Source organism: Eubalaena glacialis, chromosome 2 (genome assembly GCF_028564815.1).
Source record: "Eubalaena glacialis isolate mEubGla1 chromosome 2, mEubGla1.1.hap2.+ XY, whole genome shotgun sequence".
Classification (NCBI taxonomy): Eukaryota; Metazoa; Chordata; class Mammalia; order Artiodactyla; family Balaenidae; genus Eubalaena; species Eubalaena glacialis.
Window position 1 is genome coordinate 127,885,990 of NC_083717.1, and position 14,853 is coordinate 127,900,842.

Genomic DNA, 14,853 nt, shown 5'->3' on the forward strand with positions numbered 1-14,853 from the left:
AATGGGAAGTAAATCTTACATGACGAGATTCATCATCTGGAAAGTTATCATCACAAAGCCAAGCTCCTAAATCAGTTCTCTGGAATTCTGCTGCCACCAGAGCATAAAATTCTAATGTGGGCCCCAAGCCAGTTCCTTCTTCTCCTAAAAATTCAACCTAAACATGAACAAATAAATTATGGGGGAAAGTAAGCTTAAAAAAAATGTTAATGATCCCATTCTTGCCAAAATCCAGTCCTACTGTAATATACTTTTTTTTAAATAGTAGCAGTATAATATAAGCCACACAGAAGTTTTTATTCCAGTTTTTCTAAAGAGAAATTTGATTTGTTGTATGCTATTCCATATTTAAACACTGGGGTGAGCATTGTTCATACATCAACTTACTTCTCGCAACAAACCTACAAAATAAATTATCATGTCCTTTTCATACCAAAGGAAAACAAATTTCAGATAAAGAGGTTATATATCATTTGCTTGAGGAAATGATGGTATACAGATTTATATGTGTGTGCATGTACACGCGTGTCTACGTGACACCAAAACCTAAGCTCTTCCACTTATTTCTGACTTTAGGCAATCACTTTAAAGGTTTTTTATCCATACTCCATGTATTCCAAAAATTATTTGAGGCAGCTTACAAAAACACACAGTGCATGTTTAAAAAAAACAAAAAAAATAATAATAATTGAGAATTATCTGGGTTAGAGGACTACATGGGTAAGAAGAATAAGATGAAGGCACAGAAAATTCTTTTTTTGGGGGTGGGGGCGTGAGCTGGCGGCATGCGGGATCTTAGTTCCCCGGATAGGGATTGAACCTGTGCTCCCTGAAGTGGAAGCACGGAGTCCTAACCACTGGACTGCCAGGGAAGTCCCAGGCACAGAAATTTTAAAGTGAAAACCATAAGCCTTATAAATTTTCTAGAGATGTATTATATTTATCATAATCAGTCTGTGATCCAAAAATAAACAAACCAGGTGGCTGACATCTGTGACAGGAGAGGTATTTCTTTCCTTGACTCTCATATATAAGGAATAATATGTATATAGGATATAATCAACAATGCCCACAATAACATTTCTGCAGTAAATATATTGAATTTCTTACCGCCATTTGCTACAACATCTCTCAATATCTTCATGAGTGAAGATATTCTTTGCTGCTCATTAAGCCACGAGATCCTGACCCCTGAGGAGGTGAGCTGACATCCTCTTATGAAAGATGCTCTGCCAGAGGAGAAGGCCTTTGCACAGAGGGCAGAGAAATCCAGCTACACTTCTATCTAATGCAGTTTTTTATGTGGTGGAAGACACAGACTGGTTCTCTAATTGTCAGTCCTGCACACTAAAAGAAATTATATAGAGGTACCTCAAGAACTGATTTCCGATCTGCATGTATTTGCATGACATTCTCAGCCCACTCCATCAGTGATTCACCACGTGGAACTTTTACTCTTTCATGCTTGAGACGACCAACACGAAACTCTCCAGGATCATCTCGCCTTACACTACTTGTGGTCCTTGTTCTTTCCACAGTGGCCTCACGTCGGTTTTGTAACCACACTATTGCTCTGAAATAGAAAAATACCTATGTAGCTGTAGCATACAGCAACAGCTGAATATACTACTAAACCAGCAACAAAATTCAAAGATTTAAGAATTTTTAAAAAATAGTATTTTATCAGATGATCAAATATACTAATCTTATTTCCTTAAACAAATTGAGAAAATACTGAGTCTATATTTTCCCTTTTTACTTTAGCAATTAACAGATCAAAATAAAGGTCTGTGGTCCAACCCCACACAACACATAAAAATACAGACAAACTCATAATACATAAAATATAAACATTTCCTAAATCAGAGAATGTAAAAAATGGTTAAGCTATCTTTATTACTGTGATACAAATTGAAAGCCAACACAGAAACAGTGTTGTGATTTTGAAACATTTTCTTTTTAACAATGCAGAGTTAACCCATCTAGGATGGGAGAAAGAATCTTGAATTAAGAATAAGAAGATGAAAGATCTACTCTCATGTGTGCTACAATATTTTTGGTACTCTCAGGCCAATCAGCTATGTACTTTGAGAATCAGTTTCCTCATCTATAAAATAAAAATCAGGGAGTTCCCTAGTGGTCTAGTGGTTAGGATTCAGGGCTTTCACTGCCATGGCCCGCGTGCAATACCTGGTCACGGAACTTGAGATCCTGCAAGCTGTGTGGTGCAGCCAAATTTTTTTTTTTAAATTGAAAAAAAAAACCCCAAAAAAACAAAAAAAAACAAACCCACACATATAAAATAAAAATCATAACCAATGCCATTAATCACAGCGGGCCTATAGTGCTATGTGTGCAAATGCTTGGTAAATGATATGAAATGGTACATACAACAATGTAACTTAGGGCAACAGGCAGCTCCATTTAAATTATAACTTTTCTACATCTACTTTGAAAGTACTCTGGGTATTCAATCACTCAACAAGTATTTACCGAGCACCTACAATGTGCTATACACTGCAGCTAGAGCAGTGAACAAAACTGCCAGAAATTCCTGCCCTCATGAAACTTTCATCTAGTGAAGGAGACAGAAAAACAAAAAGAAGTAAAATGGTATGTTAGATGGTAGTAAGAGAAAAATAATGGCCAGAAGATATATTTTTAATGTTATCAAAGCTATTTGCAAGCATTAAATTTTGTATTCCTGGGAATTTCAGCAACTAATAATTTACGTAAGCCACTTAAATACTGTACAATAAATGCTAGCTAATGGGAAACACAGTACTTCAATCCACACTGCTTCAAGAGAGCTTATATCCAACTGGAAATCATAAAATGTTTAAATGTTGACAACTCTTTTTTTTTTTTGGCCATACCTCACAGCTTGCGGGATCTTCGTTCCCCCACCAGGAATTGAACCCATGCCCTTGGCAATGAAAGTATGGGGTCTAAACCACTGGACCACCAGGGAATTCCCAAATGTCGACAACTCTTTACGAAAAAACAATATATTCCCTTCATCAATCTTGATATAAAGTATATATGTACATTTTGAGCTTATATAAAACATTTAAAAACACATTTATTCTAAAAATGTAAAACGATACACCTCCTACCTTGATGCACCAAATGCTGTACATGTGAAATACAACTGTCTAGTTTCAAATGGTATTAGAAAAGGACACTTGCTGGTTAATTGTTCACACCAGTCTGGCAGAGCCCCACTTGCCAATGCCAATGGTTCCTGCAAATTAACAAATAACAATGTCTTAAAGCAATTATGAAAAAAGACAAAAAGGAGTCAATTCTTAACAGGAGAGATGGCGTGAGGTAGAAAAGGAAGGAGAGGCAATACATTCAAAGTCCAACAGACTGAAGAGTTCAACTATCTGGTTTTATTACCTCAATCTGCTGCAAAATTTTTGTTGTGATTTTTTTGCTAGTGAATTCATCTGGTGGAAAAGTAAACTGAGGCTGCTCATCACCTTCTGTAAAAGTAATAAAATTAATAAAAATATAAACTGACTTGCTTTTAAAAATGCCACAGAAATGAAACAAGGCTTCTTACAGACCTTCTTGGGATATTCTTGAATAAGGGTCACTTGCAACTATATACAGAATACGCAGAAGCTGAAGGACATCTTCTACTCCACAAGAATTCTGTCCATTGCCTGCTTTGGCCTGAGGTTGTTCTTTTGTCAAATTAAGAATATCACTACTTTGAAGAGTAGAAATGGCCCCCTGGTTTAACCCAGACTTTGTTCCATGCTCACAAAAATCCTAAAGAAACAATTAGGAAAACTAGCCATTAATCATTTTCAAGAAAAGCAATAAATATATCATCCTATTAGTATTAATGTGAAAAGGCTGGAATTCTTCAAAGAATTGCCTTCTTTTAAAATAAAAACAGTATCACCCAAGTCAAAGCTTAACCAAGCTTTGTTCTAAACCAAGAAAATTCTCAAAATATAACCACTAAAAGCCACAGTTAAAACTACGTATTTACATCCAATGCCACAAACCATATTTGAAATTTTAGCATTGGCATATTAACAATGTTAATTCAACTTCTTTTTTTTAGTATGTCCCAATGAACTGCTCTTCCTCAAGAACATTTAAAAAGCTGCAAAGCACAAAGCCATTCCCAATCAAAATAGTGTTTTGATGCCAATATATACCTTATATGCAGCTATGAGCTGAGAACAATTTCTGTTTTTCCTAATACTTTTATTAGTGCCAGTTAATTTCCAGTGGCGCAGGAAAGCAGCGTCTGCATTCTTCTGCAGGTAGGTTATCAAGTCATTCTTTGGTAATTCATCAGTGCCAAGATACTGTTCCACATGCTCTATAGACCAACAACCCTACAATAGGAAAAACGAAATGTTGGCCTTTCCTGATTACAAAGTCTATGCTATTTCACATGCATTACATAAGGTAGCTTTAAGATCATGCATTTAACCTAATCTAAAGAATCCCATGTTGCTGATTTCTCCCTTAATTGTTCAATTGAAACACAGCATTAGTTTTTCTTTGCTTTTCTTTTTCTTTTACTAAGTAGCCAAGAGCAAGACTCATTTCCTAAAAATAACTTACCATTTTTCCATTTTCCTTTTCTTTGTCAGAATCCTTCATTTCTCTGTACATAATTCTAAATATGAAAATATTATTCAAGTTAATTCATAAATCAAATGATTTGTGGTTATTTCTAATAAGCCTTCAATTCTTTAAAAACATGTATGAATGAGGACATTCATTAGCTATATGCTTACATGAAATACTGAACTCAGGGAGAATTTATAAGAAAACATATTAATTTGTTAAACATAGGGAATAGCAGAAATCATATTCCTGAAAAAGTTATGGTTTATAAATTGAGCATTATTAAGAAGAAAGCATATATCAAACCTAGAACTTTTAAAGATATAAAGTAATATGCCATATCTTGTATTGTAACTTCCATACATTGTTGTAAAAATAAAATAAGATGTGTTTGCGTCTGTGTCTAGATGGAAAGAAGGATAAGAATAACAAGGACCAAGAGGCGGTTGAGATCAAATTTTATATTCCAATAAAAACTGAAGGATGAGAATGCCATGACGACCTTCTGTTCTATCTCAGAAAGACCTAGATTACTTTATTGGACACTATCTAAGATTATCAGTGATGTTAAGAGAACATCAGAAAAATAAACTAAGAAAAGTGAAGTTACATAGGATGACTATAATTATTTATAATATTAAATTATATTTATTTATATTATTAAATAACAAATATTATTATAGGTAATACTGAGCACCCTCTACAACTCATACAGTACTGAATCTACATATATTAATTCATTGATTCCTCACAACCACTCTCATTTTACAGATTAGAAAACGAGGTACTATAATGTTAAATAAATTTGCCAAAGGTCATTGATAATTATTTACTGAATGAATAAATGAATGAACAAAGAGAGGCAGGTTTAACTCACAGACCCCAAAGCAAATAACAGAAAATATTTACTACTTCATACACAATCCCAGTCAAAGAGTTCAACAATTATTACATAAGGAGCTAGTCTAGATTATTTCGAAAGTTCCTCCCAGTTGTAAGCTTTAACCTTTCTCCATCCATAGTCAGAAATGCTCTCATCTGTTCCTGTAAACCAAGAGAACTAAATCTTTTCTGTTCCTATAATACAAAATATAGAAAATATTTCTTGGCTCATACACTATGAAAATATCTACTTAAAACATTAAGTTAAAATCTCTTACGTGTATGTTGGCTCCCAAATACGCCTAAGTTTATCTGATTTCACATTGCCGTTACACGACAACTGAAGCAATTTCTGCACATAGTAAAAGATGGTTGATCTGAAATTAGTGAGTGGTAATTCAACTTCACGAGTTGTTCCAAGACCTGTTACTTTCAAAGTGAGGGCTAATCGAGGTGACGGAGTACATTCAACTTCTTCCAAGAGCTCTGAATGAGGTGTTCCTAAAAATATGGAAGATATGAAAAACAATTATACTAAAATAAGCAGTCCAGAAAGAGCACTGCACCAAGAGACAGGTTACATGAAATCTAAACGTTTCTGCCATATATCAGCTAAAGATGTCAGCTACTTAAGATTCTCCTGGGGACTTCCCTGGTGGCAGAGTGGTTAAGAATCTGCCTGCCAATGCAGGGGACACGGGTTCGAGCACTGGTCCCTGGTCAGGGAAGATACCACGTGCTGCGGAGCAACTAACCCCGTGCGCCACAACTGCTGAGCCTGAGCTCTAGAGCCCGCAAGCCACAACTACTGAAGCCCACGTGCCTAGAGCCCATGCTCCGCAACAAGAGAAGCCACCGCAACTAGAAGCCCGCGCACCGCGCCCCGGCTCACTACAACTAGAGAAAGCCCCCGCGCAGCAACGAAGACCCAGTGCAGCCCTAAATAAATAAATAAATAAATAAATTTATTTATTTATATATTTTTAAAAAACCTATAGCTAGTGTCAATCTTATTAAAAAAAAAAAAAAAGATTCTCCTGGCCTCAATATTTTTGTTTTTTTAAAATGGGAAGAATACAATTAGGTTAAAGACAGTGTACTAGAGAAGAATTTATACATATGATACGAATCTCTAGTTTTTATTAGGATATACATGATAATTGTATATTTCAGAACATTTTATTTTTATGAATGAGAACACTAAAATTATTAATAATACTACATACAGAGAAAACCACATACTCAGTTAAAGACCTATCAACCTTTTGCTTACATTGAATGAGTCTGTTACGAGGTAAACACACACACACACACACACACAAATACAATTAGTTTCATATGTATTTAGTGATGCACTCTTTTTTTTAATCTCAGGAATCTTTTCCTCATATCATGATATAGTTTTATAAAGTATTGTTTTATACACTGCATGACATCCCATTGTACTTTAACAGAACCATATCTGTTATCAGACATAATGAAGGTCATTTCCAATTTTTAAAAAATACTTCTGTAGTCATCTGAGTGCAGAGCTAATACTTCTATAGTACCAATCTGTAGTAGTAAAAATATGAAATACATTGCTAAAGAACTCTATCGAAAATCTGTACCTATTTATACTCCCTAGAATAGGTTTTCCTTTTTGAAGGGACCTTGGAACATCTTGATTCATACTCATTCTCACCATCATCCTACATCATATACCTCACATTATACTATAAACTGCACTTACGTTCATATTTAACATAGGTATCTTTTTATCAAGTAAAAAGTACATTCCACAGTAACATTTAAGTCTTCTTGAAGGATAATATACTGATTACAATAGCTGACATTTATTGAGACACACATCAGGTACCATGCTAGACACTTTACATATCTCACCTCATTTAAACCTTTTAACTACCTTGTCAAACAAGGACTTTATTTTCCCCATATAAGAGATAAGGAAAGCCAGGCTTACACAGATTAGGGGATTTGCCCAGTGTATTAGTTTCCTATTGCTGCTATAACAAATTACCACAACTGAGTGGTTTAAAACAACACAAATGTATTATCTTGTAATTCTAGAGGCCAGAAATCTAAAATGGGTTGGGCAAGGCTTTGTTCCTTTTGGAGGCTCTACGGAAGAATCCATTTCCTTGCGTTTTCTAGCATCCAGAGTCCTCCCATGTTCCTTGACTCATGGCCCCTCATCACTGTGATTGCTGCTTCCTGTTGTCAAATCTCCTCTGACTCTGACCCTCCTGTTTCTCTCTTATGAGGGCACTGGTGATTACACTGGGCTCACCCAGAAAAACAGGATAATTTCTCCATCTCAAGATTCTTAATCACATCTACAAAGTCTCTTTTCTCATGTTAAGGTGACATATTCACAGATTCTAGAGGTTAGGACCTACATATCTTTGGGAGGGGGCCATTAGTGTGCCTACCACACCCAAAATAGAGTTGTAAGAGATGGAGCTGGCACTCAGGCTGACTGACTCTGGAGGCCATATCTAAAACCACTATATAGCTTTTCAAAGTAAAAGCTGCATGGGAGTAATGCTTAGCAATTTTGATCCAGTAGAAAACAGAATACAAATTATCTACCTTTAAATGAGTCCTTGCTTTAAAATTTATACAAATGTAAAACACGGTGTGTTTTTAAAATACTATAATTTTATAGCCAAGACATGGAAGCAACCTAAATGTCTATGGACAGATGAATGGATAAAGATGTGGTGTGTATATATACACAACAGAATACTACTCAGCCATAAAAAAGAATGAAATAATGCCATTTGCAGCAACATGGACAGACCTAGAGATTATCATACTAAGTGAAGTAAGTCTGACAGAGAAAGACAAATACTGTATGATATCAGTTATAATGTAGAATCTAAAATGTGATACAAATGAACTTATTTATGAAACAGAAACAGACTCACAAATACAGAAAACAAACTTATGGTTACCAAAGAGGAAAGGTGGTGGGGGAGGGATAAATTAGGAGTTTGGGATTAGCAGATACAAACTACTACATATAAAATATATAAACAACAAGGTCCTACTGTATACCACAGGGAACTATATTCAATATCCTGTAATAAACCATAATGGAAAGAATATGGAAAAGAATACATACATGTATAACTGGATCACTGTGCTGTAAACCAGAAACTAACACAACATTGTAAATCAACTATACTTCAATAAAAAATAAAATAAAATAAAATACTGTAATTTGTTCCTTTAAAAAAAAATCTGTATTTTTTTTAAGGATGCATGGCTGATATATAGTTTCTCCTGAAACCTTTTACTTATAACCTGCATATACAAGTAGTACCTTACTTTTTTAAACTATACAGTACTACTTTATTTGGTACCTATTAAAATTAAACCACAAAAACTAAAATATAGTATACCTGGGGGTGGAATTTCTAGATCAGTTGTCTGCTGGACATTAGTACGACCCGGTCTAGGATCAAAAGCAGGAACCAAAGCTGAAAACTGCCGCTTTAGTACATAATCATCATCCCATGTTCTCCGGCGTCCCCCTTTAGTTTCATACTCTTCTTCTTCCTATTAAAATAAAATTCCACGTACAAACATTAAAAGGTAAAACTCTTCATTACTGCTAAAGTGATATGCTATCTATAAAATAAGGTATATGTCAAATACTTCTCTCTAAAGGTATTACATGTCCTTATTCAACCATATTTCTTAAGCACAATATGAGCCAAACGTGTAGATACATAAATTTCTTAATGATTTAAGTTTATAAAAAGTAAGCCGCTGTATGGTTAAAATTTCAAGAGTCACACATCTGGTAATAAAGCTAAATGAAAAGTCAAAAAAAAGATAAGTAGCTTTAGTGATGGTTACACAAATTTACACGTGATAAAATGACAAAGAACCATACACACACATTGGACCAATGCCAGCTTCCTGGTTTTGATACTGTACTCTAATTATGTAAGATGTAACCACTGGAAGAAACTGAACAAAGGGCACACAGGACCCTTGGATCTTTGCAACTTCCTGTGAACGTATAATTATTTTTAAATAGGCTGTTTTTTTAAAAAAAGTGTAAACTGTATTACATACTGAATTACATACAAAACAGATACGGTGCTTGGAAGTTGCTTTAAATTACTATGGGGCAAATAGTTCAAACAAGTTCGACAAAGTGTTGATCTGTCAAATGATTGGTTCTTGGGGATTCATTGCACTATTCTTTCTACTTCTAGCATGTTTGAAAAATTCCATAATAAAAGTTTTTTTAAGGAACATTTTCTCCTCTCCTTCACTTTCTGTATCAACAAAAAAGAGATCAATGAATTGTAAATATTGTAAATGTCTGATGTAATAATTTTAAAATAATAATTATCTATATACTTAAATGTACACATATAGACCCCTCATATTTTGAACACTTAATTGAAATTAACCTTTATAACAAATCAAACTGACATTTGACAGCTCTGGAACCAGAATGTCTGGGTTTTTATCCTGGATCCAAAACTTCTATGTGTGATCTTTAGTAATCATGAGGCAGGAGATACATGGGCTTCAGGCTAGGCATTTAAAACTGGCCTCCTGTTTACATTTCTTGAGGTGAGAAAAAGACGGGCTTCAGGCTGGACACTTACAACTAGCCGCCTGTTTGCACTTCCTGAGACAGGAGATAGGTGGGCTTCAAGGTTAGATATTTAAAACCAGCCTCCTGTTTGTAATTCAAAACAGAAATAACAACAGAAACAGGGTAAATATCCAGGCTTTGTCTCCTGAGGACACTCTAAGATAACAGTCCCGGCAGGGACAGAGAGGGGCTAATCCCTGTTTGAGTAAAGATCAAGAGGTCACATATTTCCCATCCTTGGGGCGAGGGAGACACTGCACATGCGCAGAAAGGCTCCTTGGGGGTCAAAAAGGAGGAGGCACCACCCCATAATATGTGATGCCAAGGCCCCCCATAGGTCTCTGGGCTGGAATCCATCTTGGAAAAAAGTAGCGCAGGCATGTTGGAGAGGGCCCTAGGGCAGGTCAGGTGTGGAAACAGAAACCAGGTAATTGGCTAAGGATAAACAAAGACCCGGAAGAACTGCCCTATATAAATGACTTAACCGCCTCTTCACTACACTCCTCATTAGGGGGGACGCCCACACCCTTTCTCTCCAGGTGTGCATTTCTGCCTTGCTTCTGTCTTAAACAAACTGTTTCTCTGTGTTCTCTCCCACTTGTCGTGCTGTGTCTCTAATAATAAACTTTGTACCTGTTTTTACAGTTTCTGCCTCCTTAAGAAATGCATTTTTCAACGGGGCCAAGAGCCGGGGAAAATTGCTTCTAGCTTCTAGTCCCTGCTGGTCTGGTGGCCAGGATTCCTGGTTTTCATCCAGGCTACCCAGGTTCAATTCCTGGGCAAGGAACTAAGACCTTGCTTCAAGCCACGGCTCACTGCTGCCTCTCCAAGATCAATCACTTCACCTGAAAATTGGGACTAATAATCACCTCAAAGGGTTGTTGAAAGGACCGAATTAGTTACTATACATAAACAGTGCCTAGCACGTAATTAATGATAAATGTTAGTTAATAGACTAATACTTCTATTACTCTACTATGAAAACTTAGAAAATAGCTATTAACCATTTTAGTATATGTTTACTGCCACCCAAAGGCCAAGATGAGCAGGTTTCAAGTAAGAAACTCCTGCATGCGCTATGTATGGTAGAGCAGTCATGGACTCCATCTGGAATACGGGACCCAAGCAGTTGGGCAAGTCTCTTTTTGTTAACTCCATTTAGTAGCTTCCTGCCCTCACCCTGCCCCTGCTGTATATTTTTCTAGGCATTTTAGTTGGTGCTTTACTGTGAAAAGGGAAAAAAATACACTGTAGAGAAGGTAAACATGAAGATATTACCTGCTCCCCAATAGGTCGGCTCCCCGCTCCAGCTGGGACCTGTGGTAGCTGAGAGGTGACAGCATGGTGTGTTACATCAGAGCGGGAGCCAGCTCGACGCTGCAGGGATGGACGTCTCAGAATCTGATACAGAAAATGTAAAGAGACATGTCTAATTATCTGACCCACATATATCCCTATTCAGCCTTGACCTGAACTATAAACCTATATTACCAAAACTGTCATTAGAAAACTTCATATTCATTAGCCATGTACAGAAAAGTTACAAAGTGAATGTTTTAAATTCATCATGCATCATATACTAACCTTCACAAGAAATGTGCTAATATTCTATATGTTTTCTAAGCAAGATATACTAAAAGCATTTTTTGGAGTTCTCCACCCCACTATAACTCAACTTATGAAAAAACATGTTTTAATCTAGAAACATTTTATAAAGGGAAATAAAAATTATACAAGAAGTTAAAATAAAAGGCATTTTCAGGCAACAGTTCAATTTGAAGACAATCATAGTTATCAAACACTAAGAGTTCTGGATCATACTGCCTAAGCTTGGGTCCTACTTTTCTACTTAACTCTAAATAATAAGGGCAAATTATGTTTTCTATGCCTCTGTCTCATAGGTCTGTGTAAGGACTGATGAGATAACATGCAGATACTGCTTACAAAACAGTAGGTACCAAAAATTTCTAAGTATAACTATTGTGGAAGAACCATGAAAATTATATTCTTTAGGATTAGTGCAGTTCTTCACACTTTAAAACCTGTGAAAACATCAGATGTGACATTGTAGTGTTTTTCAACTATAACCAATTTATTTTCTTTCAAAAAATGTCATAAATGCTCAGATTAAAAGTGCTTTTCTTAATTAACCACACTTTTCATACTGGTGCCATATCGCTTGCTTCAAAGTTTAACCAGGACTTTGCTTTTCCTCTCTTCATTTCAATTATTAACATCCTGTCTTAGTTGAGAGAATGGGGGACTCTCTCTACCATAACCTCCTCGTATTCTTGGTCCTCCTGATTGTCATCTTCATTTTCATCATCTTCCTCATCTGGCTCCGGCAAGTCCTCATCATCATCTAGCTCAGCTAGCAGAGTACTGGCACGGCAGCTATCAAGGAAATCTAGAAAACAAAACCAACGATCTTCCTCTTAACAGAATTAACAAAGCATAACAAAGTAACTTTGCGTATTGATTTTATAATACAAAGGTAAAATTCCAAAGGGACAAGTATAAAGGCCACATCTAGTACTGCCACTCTTCTACCACCACACATAAAGGATGAGTAACAATGGTAAATAGTCACAAGCATGGCAGAAAACAACATGGGATAAAGGATGGTCATAAACTAAATCTGTATTTACAAAATCATTTTTAAAAAGGTCAACAATATGGGGTATGTTAAAAAATAAAAACAATCCTATCATTATTCTCTGCACAAGTCACAGGAAACAAAACGGTGGAAAGAGAACACTGGAATCATTCGCTCTGTCAACAATTATCTGTTGAGTACCTACTATGTGCCAAGAATTCCGTTAGCCACCAGGTATATGCAGTTGTAAACAAAATAGACATGGTCTGAGCCCCCATGGAGCTTACAGGGCAGAGAGGCATTTAAAAGTAAACAAATGAATACATAAATATAAACTGTGAAAGATCTTACGAGGGAAAAGAACAGAATTAAATCGATCAGAGAGACCTGAGTTTATCTATGTGACTGGGGAGATTACTTAATGATAATGACTACTTAAAGATAATGCCTATTTACTATGGAATAATGTTAGGTACCATCTTTCATATTATGCAAATTATCTAGCACATAAAAAAGTTCAATAAACTTGAATCCCTTTTGTCTCCCTCCTTCTTAGGATCTCTTCCCTTCACCCTTCAGTAAAGATAAGGTCAAATTTACATTGCCCCACATAATGAAGATGCTGAGAAGCTGTTCCCCACAGGAACTGAAAACAAAAAGAGGAATAATGGGTCTAAAACAAGGTAAGTTTTTACTGGATCTGGAATTAAAAAAACTTCTATGGATAAGAAGACAGTATAGTAGTATATACTCTATATTCCAAAAGAACATCCAGAAAACAATTTATAATTATTTAGTAGAAACTTGCATTTGCAAATTTCTGAACCAAATATAATTTTTTAAGTCTAATAATTATATAGGACTAAAAATTCAATGCCTTTTACTGTGACTTGCCATTGCTTGTAAGACATATTCTGATTTCAGAATATTCACAGCTAAATTGGCAACATGTTTTCCTTAGTGACATAAGATAATCTTATAATTAATGGCATCTTAAATTTGATGAAATATATTACCCCTAACATACGTAAAGTGCCATCCTGCAATTTAGGTAGTGGTTCTCATGAACATGATGTGGTAGTATACAAAATAAATCAATTCCACTTTTTGGTTTATTTTTAAAGGAAAAAAAAATATATGTATATATAAATTCCACCTCCTATATGTTACAATTCACTGAAGTCAGAGGTTTGTTTAACTCATCTTCCCTTTTTTTATCAGAGTATAAGAATATTATATATACATATATTTTCAAAAAGCTCCTTATTTTATACATTTGACCATATTACAGAATCAAATCATGTCCCTCAAAGTTTGCATATATATAAATTATTTTATAAGGCAGATGTTACTCTGATCCTTCATATAGCAGCACTCTCAAAGAGTCCTCCAGTTTTAGAAACGTAGAAAAGGAAATTTTAATCACTAAAGAATAATTTTCAAAAGGCAACCAGTAGCCCTAACTCTTCAATATTCTTTCCCACTAGCATACCCACAACTTTCTTAACCTTCACATGATTTAGAACTAAAGCTTAAAGTTAACATATTAACAGGGAGAAGCAGAAAGCCTCCATGAGAAAAACCAAAGTAGAAAAGTTTATTCAGTGAATATACAATACTTTGGTGTAACAATCATCATCATTTTGCTATATACATATTTAATAGCTAAAGTAGAAACAGAGAAATGTAATGCTTTTCCTAAAACCATAGAACATCAGATGCAATTCTTGGCTTTAAAAACTCATCGAACAATATGAAAATATTTCACAATGTACTGAGTGAAAAGAGCTGTCTGCAAAGGACAGAATCCCTTTTTGTTTAAAAAAACAAAAACCGAAAGTATATATCAAATGATATGTATTAAATGACAACAGTGGTTGTCTCTGGAAGGTACGAACTAGATGATTTTATCTGCTTCTATATTTCCTTTCTATAAAAAGTTTTACTTTTCTAGTAAGATAAAATAAGGTGATCAGAAACATATTTTAATTGAATCAGATGGTTTTATCACTGACTACATACCATGGAAGCTATAATAATGTAACTATAAAACCCCCTAAGCAAAAATTAATTCATCTGAAAAAAATTCAAATGTTACCTAAATAAAGAATAATTTCCAAAAGACTTTGGTAATAGTTGTGATATTGTGATT

At 35.2% G+C, this 14,853-nt stretch overlaps 2 protein-coding genes across 6 annotated transcripts in view; one reads left to right on the forward strand and one right to left on the reverse strand.

Annotated features, from left to right (window-relative positions):
• The window catches only part of AP4S1 (adaptor related protein complex 4 subunit sigma 1), a 77,872-nt gene that overhangs the window by 59,765 nt on the left and 3,254 nt on the right, over window positions 1–14,853 (forward strand). Inside the window, exon 6 of the transcript XR_009699424.1 lies at window positions 13,258–13,384. The gene's annotated coding sequence lies outside the window, so the exon portion shown is untranslated. The remainder of the gene's footprint in view (window positions 1–13,257; window positions 13,385–14,853) is intronic.
• The window catches only part of HECTD1 (HECT domain E3 ubiquitin protein ligase 1), a 95,679-nt gene that overhangs the window by 5,796 nt on the left and 75,030 nt on the right, over window positions 1–14,853 (reverse strand). For 2 of the 5 annotated variants that reach the window (XM_061180748.1, XM_061180744.1), the window contains exons 27-37: window positions 12,379–12,533; window positions 11,384–11,506; window positions 8,889–9,045; window positions 5,760–5,982; window positions 4,594–4,648; window positions 4,179–4,361; window positions 3,573–3,780; window positions 3,403–3,488; window positions 3,117–3,244; window positions 1,372–1,573; window positions 20–157 (exon numbers count right to left, since the gene is read on the reverse strand). In XM_061180748.1, coding sequence (XP_061036731.1) covers window positions 20–157; window positions 1,372–1,573; window positions 3,117–3,244; window positions 3,403–3,488; window positions 3,573–3,780; window positions 4,179–4,361; window positions 4,594–4,648; window positions 5,760–5,982; window positions 8,889–9,045; window positions 11,384–11,506; window positions 12,379–12,533 — 1,658 coding nt within the window. The remainder of the gene's footprint in view (window positions 1–19; window positions 158–1,371; window positions 1,574–3,116; window positions 3,245–3,402; window positions 3,489–3,572; window positions 3,781–4,178; window positions 4,362–4,593; window positions 4,649–5,759; window positions 5,983–8,888; window positions 9,046–11,383; window positions 11,507–12,378; window positions 12,534–14,853) is intronic. The other 3 variants (XM_061180749.1, XM_061180746.1, XM_061180745.1) reach the window with 2 other exon arrangements.